This window comes from Solanum stenotomum, chromosome 7 (genome assembly GCF_019186545.1).
Source record: "Solanum stenotomum isolate F172 chromosome 7, ASM1918654v1, whole genome shotgun sequence".
In the NCBI taxonomy this organism is placed as follows: domain Eukaryota; kingdom Viridiplantae; phylum Streptophyta; class Magnoliopsida; order Solanales; family Solanaceae; genus Solanum; species Solanum stenotomum.
Window position 1 is genome coordinate 33813291 of NC_064288.1, and position 18916 is coordinate 33832206.

The 18916-nt window shown below is 36.2% G+C and overlaps 1 protein-coding gene across 1 annotated transcript in view; it reads left to right on the forward strand.

The window, feature by feature from the left end:
• Window positions 1-15978, forward strand: part of LOC125870217 (ATP-dependent RNA helicase DBP2-like) — a 28430-nt gene extending 12452 nt beyond the window's left edge. The window contains exons 9-14 of the mRNA XM_049550593.1: window positions 2446-2541; window positions 10833-10964; window positions 14490-14564; window positions 15009-15098; window positions 15193-15267; window positions 15403-15978. Of these exons, the coding sequence (XP_049406550.1) occupies window positions 2446-2541; window positions 10833-10964; window positions 14490-14564; window positions 15009-15098; window positions 15193-15267; window positions 15403-15576 (642 nt within the window). The 3' untranslated portion in view covers window positions 15577-15978. The remainder of the gene's footprint in view (window positions 1-2445; window positions 2542-10832; window positions 10965-14489; window positions 14565-15008; window positions 15099-15192; window positions 15268-15402) is intronic.
• Window positions 15979-18916: the final 2938 nt, after the last annotated feature.

The window sequence follows — 18916 nt, forward strand, 5'->3', positions numbered from 1 at the left end:
GAGACAAATTATGGATGCAGTGTTGATTGCTAATGAAGCTGTAGATTCCAGGATTAAGCAGAAGAAACCTGGCATTCTATGCAAGCTAGACATAGAAAAAGCATATGATCATGTGAATTGGAAGTACCTTCTGAAGATTTTAGAGATGATGGGATTTGGACAAAAATGGTTGAACTGGATCAGCTTCTGCATTTCTACAGTTAGCTTCTCTGTTCTGATTAATGGGTCCCTTGCAGGGTTTTTTCAAACTCAAAGAGGACTCAGGCAGGGTGATCCATTGTCCCCTTTCTTGTTCTTAATTACTATGTAGGGGCTGAATAATATGCTCAAGACAGCAAATATGAGAGGATGGGTAAAAGGTTTTGATGTGGCTAGAGAAAATACAGAAAGCTTGGAGGTGACACATCTTCAGTATGCAGATGATACACTGATTTTTTGTGGAGCTGAGGAAGACCAACTGAAATACTTAAGGGTGATCCTGGTGCTGTTTGAAGGGGTATCCGGGTTGCACATTAATTGGATTAAAAGTTCTATGTATACTATCAATGAGGTCAACAACATAGACTTGTTAGCTTCAATTCTAGGGGGTGAAGTAGGTACTCTACGTACAACATATTTGGGTATGCCATTGGGAGCAAAATCCAAGTCCTTAGAAATTTGGAATGGTGTGATAGAGAAGTGTGAGAAGAAGCTGGCCAGATGGAAAACTCAGTACTTGTCAAGAGGGGGCAGACTGACCCTCATTAACTCAGTCCTGGATGCTCTCCCAACTTACATGCTGTCTCTATTCCCCATCCCACCAGGGATCACAAAAAGACTAGACAACATAAGAAGGAAGTTCTTGTGGCAAGGAAACAAAGAGAATAGAGGCTTTCATCTAGTTAAATGGAATGCAGTGACAACTGGAAAGAAGAATGGTGGTCTGGGAATAAAGAATATGGAGCTACATGGCAAAACACTCTTAATGAAGTGGTTGTGCAAATACTCAAATGAAAACCAAACACTTTGGAGAAGAGTGATAGGTGCCAAATATGAGAATGAAGATAGTTGGATGACTAAGATTGTGACCACACCTTATGGGATTAGTTTATGGAGGTCCATAAGGGCATTATGGGAGAAAGTTAAACCCAAATTCAAGATGAAAGTGGGGGATGGGAACAAGATCAATTTCTGGAAGGATGAATGGCATGAGAAAGGTAACCTGGAAACTCTTTTCCCTGATATTTACAATCTGGCAATGTTCCAACAAAGAACTATTGCAGAACTATGGACACCACAAGGGTGGAATTTCATCTTCAGGAGAGAACCAAATGACTGGGAAGTGATGAGGTTGGCAGAATTCCTCAACTTGGTTGGAAACTTTACTGGACTTCAAGCATATGAGGATATGCTTTGGTGGAAAGGCAACAATAAAGGAGAGTTCAAAGTGCATTCAACTTACAGGCTGATGGATCAATCAAGCCAATAGAGTCCCATCTGGCCCTGGAAACAAATATGGAAGTGTAGAATCCCACACAAAGTCTCATGCTTTATTTGGCTGCTAGCTAAGGAAGCTGCCCTGACTCAGGATAATGTAATGAAAAGGGGGATAACCTTATGCTCTAGGTGTTTCCTATGTGGGGAAACCTTAGAAACGGTAAACCATCTATTTCTACACTGCAAATACACTCGACAGCTTTGGAGGATTTTCTTGAGTCTTAAAGGCATATCCTGGACTATGCCTAGGAAAGTTACTGAGGCATTGTACAGCTGGGAGGAGACAGGTGCCCTTGCAAAAGACAGAACTAGATGGAGAATTATCCCTGCTTCAATATGGTGGGCAATCTGGAAAGAAAGGAATTCCATTTTGAAGGCATAGAAAATAGTGTGCAGGATGTTAAACTAAACTGCATTTTGTTGTTATGTTTTTGGTGTAATCAGTTATACTCAAATAACACTGCCTCTATAGTTGATGTTTTAGACTCAATATAGAAATAGAGTAGGAGTGTCTAGAGTGCATCTGTATATAAGGTTTGAGTACAACCCATGTACTTTTGTGATATAATACATCGTTACCATTTTCAAAAAAAATATATACCATATATTTGTCTTGCAGTTGTACTTTTGTTAGATTTCTTTTCCAATATTTGTTCATGGAGACGACAAAGTTGAGCCAGGGGTATTTCGGAAACAACCTCTCTACCACCAAGAGGTAGGGGTAAGTCTGCTTACACTCTACCCTCCCAGACCCTTTCTATGGGATTACACTGGGTATGTTGTTATTGGAGAAGACATAGTTATGCCATTAACTATCTTGTGCTTGGGGTCAATCTTAGATAGATGGAAAAACTAGTTTTCAAGAACATGTATTCATCATCACCTAAAAAAAGATAGTAATTGTCACCAGATATATGGGTCTTTTATGAAGATTATAGCTTGATGTTATTGTAATGATAAATCTTGTAGATTGATCGCCTTTTGGATTTGCTGGTTGAGGAGGCTGCTCAAGCTGAAAAATCTGGCCATCCTTTCCCTTTGACCATTGTATTTGTGGAACGGAAGGTATAATTTCTTGTACTCTGATTTTCCTTTTCTGAGTTTTCTGTTGCCCTATCTATGCTAATGTTGCCGTCCCAAGGATTCCCTGATAAAAAGTATAGAAGATCACTAAAGGAAAAAGCGAAGCACAATAGTTTAAATCACCTGCTACTTTTTAAGTGTAATTACCATCTTTAAGGTTTCTCATCCAATATTTATTCTGTGTATTTGACCATGTCTTGTTTTGGCTGCAAGGGAACAATAAGTGATCACACAAATGTTATTAGCCAACCGACCTTCTACCTGCAATGTGATCATGTTGACGTCTAGCATCACATCAATGAACCGTGTGAAAGATTAATGGTTTGTTGATAATGGAAAAGTTAATTGTCTGTTGACTAAGCTACATAGGCTTGAAAATCCAACTTCTAAGCTAGCGTTTGGCCATAGATTTCTAAATATTCTTGGCAAATATTATTTGGGTGAAAATTTGGGTGAAATTTCACCATGTGTTTGGCCATAGTATTTGGGAAATATATTTCACTTTTTTAGAAAAATATGATTTATACCCATAAGTTTTAAAATCTATCAAAACTAACCATAAGTTTGTATTACAAGTCAATTGAATCTTTGTTGCAACAATAACAAATAATGTCCATGACACTAGAGCAATGTGGTAGTTTGGAGTGAGTGCAACAAGCATCATTCCATAAATCGTTAAGTAGACAAAGCACATGACTTTGTTACCCTGAGCCTATTGTTCATCATTTTCATCAACAATCATATCATCATTTAATATTCACTGAATATTTCATCACTACTTTGATGTTCACGTGAAAAATTATGTAATACGACACAAACAACTACTATAGAGGATGTTTTTGTAAAAGATAAAAGTTTGGGGTAAAATTTCAATTTTCAAAAGATCCCAAATAATGAGATTTGGTCCAAATACTAGAAAAAACTAGTATTTGGGAATTTGGGATATTTGCCAAAAATATTTGCCAAATAATGGCAAATTGTATAGACAAACACTATTTGCCAAATTTTTTCCCAAATATTATTTGGGAAATCTATGGCCAAACGGGCCCTAAATGTGGTAGACCCCGATTGTGGATAGCCAACAACATGATAGTTTATTGCTGATGAGATTGTTTCATGGAACCTTAGTTGTCAAGATCATTTAATCTTGTCAGGACTTGTGAGTCCAATGACAAAAATTCCATAGTGGATTTGGAGTTCTCATAAAGGCTAGGATTGGAAGTCCTGTTATCATTCACATTGTTGGATTTGTCCCTGAGCTACAACTTGGGTTCAACACAACATCATCAAAATTAAGCAATGAATATGGGGCATTATTTGGTGCTCTAGAAAAAGAAGCAGAGGTTTGGTTCAAAAAACCTAGACCAATGGAGGGGGCTGGCAAAGGAACCAGCCAACAACAATAATTTGGTTCCAAAAGAAGTCATGAATTTAATTTTCGAGATGAAGTAAAAGAATGGAGAATCAAGAAGTGAATTAAGAAAAGGGAGGAGACCACCAATTAATTATCAATGATAATCAAGATCACATCTTGGAATGTGAGGGGTCTTCAATAGGAGGTCGGTAAAACAATTAGTCCAACAATGGGGAGCCAAACATTCATGTTCTTTTAGAAACCAAATTAGAAGGAGATGTCAAAAACTTGATAGGGGAGTTATGGGGGCCAACAAATGGGTGGGGAAAGCTAGGGGTAATACCATAATAGTGGAGGGATCCAAATAATGTGGGACAAGATAGAGTAGGTAGGGGAACTGATTGAAGTTAGCAGTCAAGTGATCCCCTGCAAATTCATAGGCATAAATCATGAATTGACATGGTTTAGGGGAGTTGTGGGCCAACAAATGGGTGGGGGAGGCTAGGGGTAGTAGTGGAGGGATCCTAAGAATGTGGGGCAAGACAGAGTGGGTGGGGGAACTGATTGAAGTTAGCAGTCAAGTGATCCCCTGCAAATTCATAGGCATAAATCAGGAGTTGGCATGGTTTCTCAGTGCTGTCTATGCAGACTAGAACATGGTTATCAAAAGAGAGATCTGGGGTGAATTAGCAACTAGCAGAGTCAATTATGAGGGGCCTAGGGTGGTATGTGGTGATTTCAATGTCACAAGGTTTGTGTCCAAAAGGGCAAATTGTAGCAGAATCTCAGGAGCAATGGATTAGTTCTCTTAGTGCACAAATGACTAAGAACTAGTTGACCATCCTTCATTTGGAGGGTTCTCACTTGGAGGAGGGGAGAAAGCCATAGGAGTGCATCCAAATAGACAAGTTCTTGCACTCGACTGAATGGGGGGACACATTTTCATAGGATAAACAAACTTTGCTTCCAAGGTTGGGTTTTGACCACAACCCAGTCTTCCTAACATATGGGGATTGGGACTTCAAAAAGACTTCAAATTTGCAAATTTGAAAATTGGTGGCTAGAGGTAGAGGGGTTTAAGGACAAGGTGAAGGAATGGTGAAATTCATTCCCAAATACAGGAAGACCTGCCTACATCCTAGCTAACAGACTCAAGCTTCTAAAAAAGAAGCTAATAAAGTGGAGCAGGAATAACAAGGTGAATTGGAAATTGAGGAAAAAGGAAATTCTATGCAGATTAGCTCTAGGGAAACTATTCAAGAACAAAGAATTCTATCGGATCAAGAACTAGTACAGAAAACCCAACTAGCTATAGATTATAGAGTTTGAAGAGGTTGCTAAGAGGGAGGATTATGGGCACTATGCAATATTTGAAAGGAGCATGAATGCTACTTATGTAAATCTCATCTTTTAAACAGCAGGCACAATTGAACTGAGAGATTTCAGGCCAATTAGCTTGATAGTTGGAATCTACAAGATAAGGCTAAGATACTGACGGAAAGGATGAAGATGGTGATTGACAGCTTGGTAAAACAAAGACCCAATAACATTTGTCAAGGGGAGGTAGATAATGGTTGACAAATGGAGATAAAAATATCAAATACTTCCACAAAATGGCCAATACCCTCAAGAGATACAATTTTATCAACACTCCAAAAATGGCAGGATTCAACACCACTAGTTCAGATGCTATTTAGAGTGTTGTACAGAGCTTTTATCAGACTTCGTATAAGAAAATTGTAGAGTGGAAACCTGAGCTCACTATCCATGATGCAACAGTTATCACCCCAAAAGATTAGACATGGTTGCAAAGGAATTTTGATGAAGGGGAGAATATGGAGAGCTTCAAGTCACGTGCCATTGACAAGGCCCTTGAGCCTCATGGTTTCCCTAGAAACTTCTACCCAACCTTTTGGGACTTGGTCAATGGGGAGATTATGGGCACTATGCAATATTTCTATGATCATCAGGTATTTGAAAGGAGCATGAATGCTTACTTATGTAGCTCTCATCCCTTAAAAGGCAGGAGCAATTGACTTGAGAGATTTCAGGCAATTAGCTTGATATATGGAATGTACAAAATAATGGCTAAAATCTTGGCAGAAAGGATGAAGATGGTGATAGATAGCTTGGTAAACAAACACCCAATGACATTTGGCAAGGGGAGGTAGATAATGGATGCAACTCTCATAGCAAGTGAATGTGTAGACACAAGAACTAGAAGTGAAGTGTTAACTGATGGACTAATGTGTAAGCTTGACATAGAGAAAACTTTTGATCTTGTTAACTGTGACTATCATCTGAACATCCTCAACAAATGGGATTTGGAGATAGATGGTTAAAGTGGATCAACCTTTGTACTAAATTTGTCATAATGGAAAACCTGTTGGTTTTTTCCCTTCTAAAAGGGGCCTCGGCCCTCAGGCAAGGTGACCCCTTAGTTCCTTTTCTATTCATTCTTGCAATGGAAGGCCTCAGTAGTATGGTGAATACAACACTCCAAAATAATTGGCTAAGGGGTTTCAAGTTAGCTGATAGAGGAGTGGGTGAGCTGAAGATTTGTGAAGATAAAATGGAACATAATGGATACATCGGAGTTATGCTAGTCGTTTTTGAAGTTGTTTCGAGTTTGAAGGTAAACTGGAGGAAAAAATCCTATTCCCCATTAAATAGGTTAACAATATTCAGGCATTGTGGCATTCTAGGGTGTGGAGTGGACAAATTACCTACTGTTTATTTAGGTATGCCCACAGGTAGGAGACGTAAATATGTGGAGATCTGGGACTATTATAGAGAAGGCAATGAAGAGCTTATCCCCATGGAAAACTCAGTACTTATCTGTCACGACCCGAGCCTACACCCTGGACGTTGCCGGCACTCGAGAACCATTGTTGGTCCCCAAGCGAACCCTTATCCTGGCTGACTACAAGCGGAAGACTAATTCAAACATACATAAGCATCAAATTGAAAGTAACGTTTAAAAACAGTTTACTCAATCTCAAAACTTCACTGAATATACTGAGTATGAAAATAAGTTTTAAATAAAACATGTGAAACTGAAAGGCTCTCCAAAATTGTCTATTTATGAAGCCTCTACTATCTATCTCCAAAACTGAAAGACCTTCTAGAAAATCTGTGGAGCACACTAAATAAGGAGGTGGAGATGGAGAAATAACTTATTGAAGCTTGATTGGTGTGGCCGGAAATTGGATGTTTATCGGCCACTGCTTATCTCAAATGGGTGTAGATAAAGGGCTTTGGGGTTACCTCTCCCTCTCTGGTCTCATGAAATGTTTATGGAGTTTGGGTTAGATGTGGAGGTTGGATTGAAACAAATGGGCTCAACTGAAAGTGAAGGGTCATTTTGATTCAATTCTTAGAAGTATTGAGTTGGAAAAAAATGGGTTTGTCTTCACGATCCCGATTTGGTGTGAAGCATTGATATTGTGGAGTTGTCTCTGTTGTACTGTGTGTAAGGGAGATACAACCAAGGTCTATGGCAGAGGCACACCCAGCATATGGTGCCTTTAAAAGTGCTGGGCAAGCACGCTCTGGGCCACGGAATTGGAATCTTTAGAAGCTTATCTGGAAGGTTATTTTAAAGTTGCATGCTTTTGTTGGCTAGTGGTTAAAGAGGCTGTTCTAACACATGATTGCTTGATGAGGAGAGGTATGTGCTTTCTATGTAGTAAGGAGATTGAAACAAACAATCACCTCTTTTTACACTGCAAGCTGACCTGCAAGCTGTGACTTCTATTCATGAGTATGAAGGGTTTAATATGGACAGCACCTAGGGAAACTGCAGAAATGATAGCATTCTGGAATGATCCAGGTGTTTTACTAAAGAAAAGAGTTGGTGGAGCCTCATCCCAGCTTGTATCCGGTAGACAATATGTAAGGAAAGAAACTTTAATATTTTGATTATAGAGCTAATTCTGAACAGAAGATGAAAGATGAATTGTATATTTTTTTTATTCACTTTTGGTGAAAAAAATCCCTGGTAGAGGAGGTAGAGTCTATAGTTGACATCATTGGATCCTTATAACTTGCACTAGACTAGGTTTTTGCTGTTTCTTGGGGTCTTGTAACTCTGTTTTATCTCTTACAGTCTTTGTGCGAAGGATTATTTATTTATTAAGTTGTTACCTTCTCAAAAAATAAATAGTTGCACTGACAATTATGTTGAAACCAACTGTCCGTCAAAACCAAAAAATATTATGAACTTATCCAGGTTCATAATGAAAGGTTAGTATGACCCTTCCCATGTTCAATTTTCAAATTTCATCGTCAAAAAATTTTAAGCCTGCAGATTAGCCAGAAGAGCACTTGCATACTCCGAGGCCTTTGCCAATTCAATACAGGCCACAAACTTATAATCACTTTAATTATAGGGACGCACAGTACAATTTCCTATATCTCAGATCGAGATCCCATTCATGGTTTATTAAATATGACAACATCACAGCAACAATGCCTAGATGGATTTATGATTGTTGGGAAGGCTAAAGAGGTAATGAAAAGGTCTTATCCCCTTCCTACCAGATAGCCTTCTCCAAGTTTCTTTGAGAAAAGAAAGCAGTCAATTACGAGCTCATATTAAATATTGCAAGTTTCTAACCAATGAGTTTCATATGAGCTAGAAAATTTTGCAATAACTGTTATTTGTAAGAAAGAGCAGATCTCACTTGGCAATTCTAGCTTTCTTAAAATATTCTTGGAAACCTTTCATGTGTTCAAGCTCTCTCCCATTTACTAATTTTCTTGGGTAAAAGTGCTCTCCATATTCAAAGTAAGTTGTGAAGTTCTTTTATTTATGGCTGTTTTCATTTTCAGTTAATATTTTTCTACACCACATTTTTATAGTATCAATATTTAAAATGAGAAAATACATAAGTACCCCATTAAACCAAGACCTGTTTTTTAAAAAGACACTTGAACTTTGCGGGGGTCCTATTACCCCCTTAAACAATTTTAAAGTGTTATAAATATCCCACTTTTCAGCCACCCTCAATTGCAAAAAAGGAAGTGCAATCACGCACCAATTATTATCTGCCACGTGTTATGTTTTAATTTTTAATCTTTATTTTCATTTTTGTTTTTTCTTATTTTATTAGCTTCATTTTTTTCTTTTTTTTTCTCTTTCTACTTCTTTCTTCATCACTCTTCTTCTTCGCTTGCAACCCTCCATATAGCCACCATCACTACAAGTCCTCGACTTGGCCACCATCGCCGCCAATTCTACGGAGTAGCCTTCATCACGCCATTATTATAATCTCATCTCCACCATTAATATCATCAAATCATTATTAAATCAAAATAAAATTACTAATAAATTATACATTGAAAATTAATAATCACCTTCAATCTACCATCTTCTTTTCAATATTAAAACAATTATTCAGCGGAACTCCATTACGATGGAGGTAATGAAATACTATAATGCTCTCGAATCGATGAAATTTGTTTATTTAGATGCTAAAGAACTATATAATAATTTATTTTATTTTATTTTTAAAAAATAATATTATCAAAGGAGGTTCACAATTATTATTATTTTTGAAAAAAGAAGGGATAAAAAAGAAAAGGGAACAAAGAGAAGCAAGAAGATGAGGAAAAAAAAAGAGTAAAGTAAATGGGTCTTCTAAGTTGAAGAAGATAGAGAAGAGGTAGTGGGTTCTTTTGAGTTTTGGGGAAGAAGATAGCAAAAAAAAAAAAAGAATGGAGAAAGTACAATAAAATAAATAAAATAAAAGAAAAAAATAACATTTCTAATTAAATAAATACTTAAATAAATATATATTTACATTTTTGGCTCAGCTCACTCGCTATCAAAGAGTGAACTACACTCTACATGCCACATAGGCACGTAATGGGACAATAAATTCACTCTACATAGGAAGAGGGGGGTAATAGGACCCCTGCAAAGTTCAAGTATCTTTTTAAAAAACAGGTCTTAGTTTAATGGGGTAATTATGTATTTTCTCATTTAAAATCAATATTAGTAGTTTTTATATGATCCATGATCCTATCCCCAATGGTATACCCATTGGTGAAAGTGTACTATACCTTGATGCCTACGCTAAAGCATTAGTTAAGCAAGGCAGAATGCACAACCAGGGCTTATGCAAGCTTTCTGTCCCAGTAGTTTAGTTGAATGCTTGCTGCATTTAAATGAAATGGACAAGTGGTGTTAACTATTAAGTAGCATACATGTGAAAGTGCACAAGGGCATTAAAGAGTTTATTTTTCAGTAGCAAAAACCATAAAGTTCATTTTGGTGGCTAACTTAGGGGCTGTTCTATGTGGGGTTCTTGAAGAAGATACAGAAGACACTTGTACTTTTCCAGTCAGCTCCTAGTTAAACTAATTTTTCAGTGTAAAGGATGTCACCATCACTTTTGTCCTACCTTTGTCTGTCACTAATCTGATTTGCTTCATCCTCCGTCCATCTTATTCAGTTAGGCAAAGACATGCTCATTAGCGAAGCCCATTGTACACATTTGAGAAACTCCTTAGGATTAGTACAACTACTATTCTTTTTTTCTTGGATCAGTTATTACAACCACTATGTTTGTGCCACTTGATTGTTGTGAATGAGGCGGCTGATCTCAGTAGCACAGGTTTGAGATCCTAGAGGGGAGAGTAAGACTAAGGATTCCTTTGATCTGATAATTTTCTTCCCTGTTAGAACTGATGAGTGATTACTATCCAGTCCCTTCTATATGCTTTTGTGAATGGCTAGGGCTTTTTCAGCATGTACATCCTTATGGCCATGTTCCTGATAAGGGCTTTTAGTTGGTTCTTGCATGACTGTTGTATAATTTTGATTTATCCTCTTGAAGACCTTCAGTCTCTTTTTTTTTTAAAAATGTATAAGTGCATGCTTTTAACAATGGCACTATGCACCATCATCGTGTAGACAAAATGTGATGAAGTAGCAGAAGCTTTAACACAGCAGGGTTTGCTTGCAACTGCACTTCATGGTGGTCGAAGCCAAAATGAAAGAGAGGCTGCTCTTCGTGATTTTAGACATGGACCTATCAATATCTTGGTATGTTTAAAACATCTACTGCTGTAATATTTCATGATATTTTCGCTTGTTGAATACAGATTACTTATGAATTTCCTTATCCCTGATTTATGTCAGGCAATAGGAGTAATAATATCCCCAAGCAACATCAGTTGGTAGTGCTTGAGGGTGTAAAACTTTTTTGTTTTCCTTTAGGATGAAGTATGTTTTCTTGAAATCAAGTACTCTCTCTGAGAAAAAAAGTGGTCTCTTCTGTCTTTCCAACCTTTCTTTTCTCCTTTTGCAATCTGTCAGCATTATTTCCAGATTGGAATAGAATACAAGTGTCCGCTTCACCCTTTTTGATGCAAAGAGATGATCTAGGTTCTTATATATTTGCTTCTAAATTGTAGGAAGAGGAAATGTTTTGGGGGTGTTTGGATCTCCTCTTCTATATCCTGTTCTTTACACCAAATTCCTAGAGTAATAATTACTTTCCATTTGATCTTCTGTATTATACACTCCTTTCCTTCAAATATTCTTTGATTCCTTTCCTTACATATAATCGACCATATACATGTTGGAACTGTTCTCTGCCATCTTTTCTAGCTCTTATTGCCTCCCCTTTTGATCCAACATCTTAGGAGGTCAGAAGTGTATTTTGGCATAGTCTAGTATTCATTGGCTATGCTAGTAAGCAGAGCCCACACCTGTGCAGTAACCTTACAGTGCATGAATTGGTTCTTGTTAGTCTCTCGAGCCCCTTTACAAAGGAGGTATCTAGATGCTATGTTGATGCCCCTCTACTGAATGAGTAAGACAACTCTTCCTAGCAACAAGTCAAGTGAAGCACTTCACCTTGGTAGCGACCACACTTCTCCACATTGTTCCAAAGTCCTGTGGATCTTCCTGTACCTCCTCTAAGTCTATAATCAGTTCACAGAAAATATCCCATCATTGTGATGTCTCCATGCTATTCTGTCTTGGTCTAGATTAGTACCATGGAATCCACCAATCAAGCTCAAGAGCTCCACCAATATCAGGATTTGTGCATATTGAGAGAAGACCAGGGAACAGGTCCCTTGACATCTCATTGCCACACCAATCATCTGTCCAGAACTTAGTTTCATCTCCTTTGCCCACAATAATCTTTGAGCTGCTATTGAGAGCCAACCACAAGTTCCTGATGGTCCTCCACACCCCAATACCTTAAGGGGTCGTTTGGTGATATGGATAAGAGAAAGTTATCCTGGGATAAAAATTTAGTGTCTCTTAATCCGTTGTTTGGTGGACAGGATGGGATAACTTATCCCAGGATTAACAAATAGTACTGGGATAAGTTAAGGGTGGAATAGTAATCCCAGGATAACTTATCCTGGGATAAAGTATGTAAATTAATAAAATTACCCCTTAAACTCTCTTTTATACACCACTTATACATTCATGTATATTAATATAATTTTAAACAACTATAATAACATTCACAACCTTACTTAATCGTTGTTTTTATCATAATATATTTTTCTATTAAAAAATTACATTTTATAAATACAAATTTTATTTATGAATATATTATAAGTTGATTTTTTTGCCTAATTTTATATTTATTTATATTTTGATTTCTCTTAAAATATTCACTCCACTACTAAATTACATATTTTGAATTACATAGTTTATTACTCACTCAAAAATTATATTCTATGTATCCATTAAAATGTAGATAACTTTAATAATAAAATTTCTTTTACTTTGATAAACTTAAAATGAAAGTTTTATTTTTAAGCTAAATAAGATCGAAAGTTTTATTTTTAAGCTAAATAAGATCGAAAGTTTTATTTTTAAGCTAAATAAGATCGAAAGTTTAATTTTTAAGCTAAATAAGATCGAAAGTTTTATTTTTAAGCTAAATAAGATGAAAGTTTAATTTTTAGGCTAAATAAGATGAAACTCTAATTTTAAGCTAAATAAGATGAAAGTTTTATTTTTAAGCTAAAATAAGATGAAAATTTATTTTTAAGTTAAATAAGATGGAAGTTTTATTTTAAAGTTAAATAAGATGAAAGTTTAACTTTAAAAACACACGGCACAATCATGGAAAATGCACATATAAAAATATTTAAGCTAAATAACATGAAAGTTTGATTTTTGAGAATGAATAACTAAAGTTTGCAAAGAAAATGTAAAAAAAAAAACAAACTAAATAAGGTGGAGGGTATTTTTGTAAACAAACAACTTATTATTAAAAATTATGCAATGGATATAAGTTTGACTATGACAAACCAAACAAGCAATAAAAACTACTCCCAGCAAATCCCAGTATAACTAATCCCAGCATAACTTATTCCAACATAACTAATCCCAGGATAACTTGTATTCAAACCAAACGAACCCTAAGTGTCAATGACTTCACTAGTACCCCAGTGATCCAGTTGCCCATATTTGTGATGTATTAACTCTTTCCTTAGAACCTGCTCCTTGACATACCCCCACAACCATTTTGAAAGTAGGCTCTTGTTATGAAGCTTTAAGTTCCTCACTCCCAGTCCCCCATTTTCCCTACTTTGTTGTACTATAGGCCATTTGACCAAGTTGAAGCCCTTTTCTATCTTATTTCCTTGCCAAAGGAAATTTCTTGTTAGAGCATCCAGAGACTTGAAAACCTTACTAGGAATAGGGAAAAGGGACATCACATATGTGGGTAGAGAATCCACTACTGAGTCGATTAGTGTAACTCTTCCTCCCAGAGATAATTATTGGGACTTCTATATAGCCAATTTCTTCTCAGATTTCTCAATTATGCCATCCCAATTTTTTTCTGCTTTGTGCTTGGAACCCAAAAGCATGCCTAGGTAGACTGTAGGCAACTCTTCTTTCTTGCACTTCAAAATATTTGCGAGAGTCACAATCTGCTTCACCTCCTTTGTTGGAAAAATACTACTCTTTCTTCATTTAAGTTTGAGTCCAAGCAAAGCTTCAAAAATCACCAAGATCACTCTTAAGTAGCAAATTTGTTCCCACTCTGCTTTATGAAATACCACTGTGTCATCTGAGAAATTTGTGCTTCCTTTAAAAAATTAAATTACTGTGAATCGTCTTTATCCAACACTTCAATGTGTCCGTCCAAAACTGTCCTTGGGTCATATACAAGCGTGGATAGTTTTCTGCGATGTGAACTTGGTTCTTCATGAACCTACAACATCGGGTTTTGGCGACCCATGTTCTGCTGACCCTAACTAAGAACATTTTTTTATCAATATAGATACGACTATAAAGAAGAATGATTTTTTCTGTACCCCCAGTACAACTTGCATGCAGATTGCAGAGTCTCATAAAAGGAAAATTTCATGTCAAATTTGAATTGATCTCAATGGATTAGTCGTTACAGTAATAGGTAGGGATGGAAGGGTTTGATCATTTTTCACCCAAAACAAAGGTGCTACCAAACTGCGCTAAATCCCTTTCAATTCGGTGTCGAAAAACAATGAAATGAATTTGATTCGATTATTCTTTGGCGCCTTTTGAACTTCCATCTATCTGTACAATTAACTTCTTACGATGGATTGGCAGGTTGCTACTGATGTTGCGTCTAGGGGATTGGATGTCACAGGAGTTGCACATGTAATTAACCTAGATCTTCCAAAGGTATTGCAGACTGCAAGAATAATAAGTTACATTTAGAGCTACTCTTTATGGAAAAACACTATTAACTTTGCTAAAGTTGTAGGTACACATTTGGATTAGTTACTCCTACCCATATTAGAATTGTACCCCTACCTGAGTCAATGTAACATAGATTTAGAAGCTTCACATGCATAGAAGAGCTTTCAAATTTTGGTATTTTAGTTCTCTTCACAATGTTATTCTAGTAACCCTGGCATATTTTGTTAGTCGTCTTTAGTTCTCCCCCTGGCAACTCTTCAGTTATCCATTTAATACAGGTCTAAAAATTCAATTTGTTATCTTGGATATAAACAAGAGCTCATGCTCTGATGACTCTCTGAATCCTCCTAATTATTGGACTTTTAACCAGTTACCAGTGTGTGGAACTGTGTAAAGTTTGATGCAACTTTTCCTTTGTTAATTTAGACCATGGAAGATTATGTACACCGGATTGGAAGGACTGGTCGTGCAGGGTCAACGGGCCGAGCTACTTCATTCTATACTGATCGCGATATGGTCTTTCCTTTTGCTATACTCATTTTCTCTCTTGTTCATATTTGTTGATGTTCATGTTTTGACTTGTGCTTTCTTGCTTTGTTTAATTTCACAGTATCTTGTGGCTCAAATAAGAAGAGCAATAGCTGATATTGGTTCTGGCAATGATGTGACCATTGCTATGGGAAAGGTATGCCTCGTTGGTTCTATCTCATTCTTGTGTTTGTTCCCTATCCACTCCTATTTCCTCTCACTATGTATATCAAAGTGTTTCTGTCTTACATTTATTTTATTTTGAGGAGTTGTGTTATTTTCACATTATTAGACTGCAAGAAGAAAGGAGAGAGAAGCTGCAGCTGCGGAAAAAGAAGCATGGAGTGAATTGTCTAAGCTCTCTTTAGTAGGGTCCACGGTAAATGTGGAGGATAAGTATAGGCACATGATTGCCCCATCAATGATCAAAAAGGAGGGAGCCGCAGATGACGCTTGGGATGACTGATGTTTGTTGTCCATATCTTATGTGCCTCTACTCCGATAGTTGTAGCAGTGGCAATGCCGTGATGCTCCAATGTGTGTGTACATTTGTAGTGCAAAAACATCTTTAACATGCAAGAATAGAAATCATCAACATAAGGAGCTGCTAGCCCTTGAAACCCTTTCTGTGTGTAGTATTTGGTGTTTCACACGTGCTTTGGTTCTTATCCATGAAGGGAACATTGAGCACAGTTTTGCAGGCCGAGTAGGAAATGTGCTAAAAATGACTTGTCAAGTCTCAATTCCATTTGTCTGGATTTTGGTTATTGGTTTTTGATATTACCTTTTACAGTGTTTTATTCTGCAGAAGGCTGTAGTAGTCACACTTGTATTGGGATATTCTTGAGCATTTACACCAACTGCTTTCTGCATTCACTGACGCTTGACAAAAGAAAATTAGAAAAAAAGTAGTGAAGAATCATGAAAAATGAACTAACAAATGTGATGATAGTTGACAAAATCCATGGCTGTTATGGAAAGAAGATTGGGTAATTTAGCAAATTTATTAGTTTTGTAAATATGTTGCTGCAATGCACGAGCAAATGGATGATGCACGACTTGTGTCATTTAATTGTAGGAAAATTGCGTTTAAATTGATGGTCAAATATAAAGTAGAGTTATTTATATCAAAGCTCAAAGGTGAAGTTGTGTTGTACGGCAGTCGGTGGTTACAAATAATGTGTTTTATATGTAAAAACTAAGCCATTGTTATTCCTTGAATTGGCTTTTAGTTTAAAGAGCTAGTAATCATAAAGTGCATAGGGCATTTCCTGCCTTACCCTCTGTTTTATTTTCTAAATATACTATATGATTTTTGCCCGTGCTAAGCACGGGCCCAACATTTTTAATTCTGATGTTATTTCAGTTGTGCTTGATCTACCAGAAATATGTCTGAAATCCAAAATAGCAATAAATACTTTTCATTAACCTAATTTTAGAAACATAACACTCCATCAGTAACAAATCATATTCCTAACCTACATACATAATAATAATAATAATAATAAAACAATCCACACAATAAGAAACAATTAAGGTGCATTGTCGTTTCTCTTAAGTTTCAACGATCAATTCAATATTAAGTTGGTCAGATTCAGAATCTGTTGATAAAGAACTCAATATGGAAATTTACAATGTGTTTACAAGTGTTTCCTTTTCGTTTTTTAAAGAAAAAATTAGCATTTTATCATCAAACACCCTACTCAAAAATCAGAACATGGCAATAGGTGTCGAATTTAGTTAATTCATTCAAAGTACAAAAGATAAGGGCGCCTAACTACAGCTCGTGAGCAAAAAATGTACAGGAGACTCGCATCCATTTTAAAATCATGAAAGAAGCGATCTGATTTAAGAGTTGTTATCCCCCTAGATGTTCATAAAACATTCCCTTTTAGAGTCGCCATCAAGAGACTTGTGCTAGCTCCTTCCAAATTGTTGCACTATAAGGTGTTATCAGTAATACGAAAGCTTGAGACAAGCAACTCGGAGGTTGTTGGGACCATTATTGTAAGTTACACTTTCATCTAAATTCATCTTGCACAATACTTTCCATCTCAGTAGCCAATGTTTGCTATTCCACAAACCAAATCTTTTGAGGAGGAGTTTTGAAGTACCTTTAAAGATCCAAAAAATAATAATTCAATCAACTAAAAATATAAAATAAGCGGAGTGCAAAAATGGATATTAGAGAGTTATAAAGTAAAAAGAGACATTTGTTTTCTCTTTGCACATACATTTTGCAGGAGAAAATTCAATGAATAGACCCTCGTACTAAAGTTGATGACAAATTGACAACATTTTTTACTTGAAAATAAACAATCAGTAAAAGAATTTGATATTTACAATGACCTTTTCAAACCATACAAGCCTACAAGGTGTGGGACATAAGAAAAGCTGAAGAATAGGATGACAATTTTTTACCTGGATGTAGCTTAAAGATACACTCCTCTTTACATGGAGCATCTCGCGGAAGATATCCTTGTTACCATGCTGCTCCTCTAACTCATGTCACATGTTCCAGAAATCAGGGTCAAATCTAGGGTCTGTGAATTGAGATGAGTGCTTGTATAGTGCACGGGCTTGATCAATATCTTCTAGCCACTTCTCAAGTTCAGCATACTTTAAGCACATAACTTTTGAGTCCTTGTCTGGAAGCCCAGACTCAATTACATGTTAATATATCTTATGCGTTCTTGGAACACTAAATATCTCAGCATAGAGTTGAGTGATAGTTGCAAATGCCACATCAAATGAAAAAATAAGTACATCAGATTGTATTGATACCAACATATATATTCAATTTCAAAAAGTAATAACTCGAGTTGTACAAATATAATATTAGTTAGCAATAGAATTTACCTGCCGACATATTAAATCCTCTTATCTATATAGTTGCTTATATGTGAATCTTGCAGTAATGTTTGGGTCATGTTGCTTGAAATCTCCCAAAATATTGCCACTCTCATGTTTGATTCTCCAAAATGTATTATTTTTTAAGTATCCACGATAATTTTTAAAAGTCTCAGTAATATAGATTTCAAGATATCTCAATTTCAGTCAATCGATTACAACTTCAAGTTTTAGAAATAGCATATCCAACACAACATGATAAAACTATGCAAATGCTACTACATCCATCTATGTAACTTCAACTGCAGGAAATTCACGATGAAACTACTTCTTTTACCTACTTATCATGTGTATGCCTTAGGAAATTCGTTCTTATTTAATTTTTTCATTATGCAGTCATATCTCTTGGACCAGCTTCTACTATCTTTACACTTGGATAGATCTAGGAATCTACACAAAATTAGCATAAATTTGAGCAATTTAATGAAGTACATTAAGTCCATCATCCACAAGTTAGATCATTATTTTTTTTAACTACAAGTAGAAGAAGCAGCATATCTACATCACCAATATCGATAAATACCAACAAATAACAGAAGAATGTGTTTCTAACATTCTTAATACGTTCATGGATGCTAATAGAAGATAGTAGGCCCGTCATGGAATTAGTTGCGGTGTGCACAAGATGACTGGAACACCATAGTAATCAAAAGAAAATACCCTAACGTCAGCTCCAAGCCTCCCACCACACTTCTATTCCAAAAATTACAAGTTTTGCTGGTGCATCTAAAATATACAGAGATAAGGATAGAAGTTATCCTAAAAATAGCAATGGTTTCTTCACATGGATATTGAGTGGAAGACATCATATTCTACAAAAAAAAAATGTCTTTTAATTTGTTTTGTTGACATTCTATAGCAATTTTTTAATAAAATAAAATTAACAGTGTAACAGT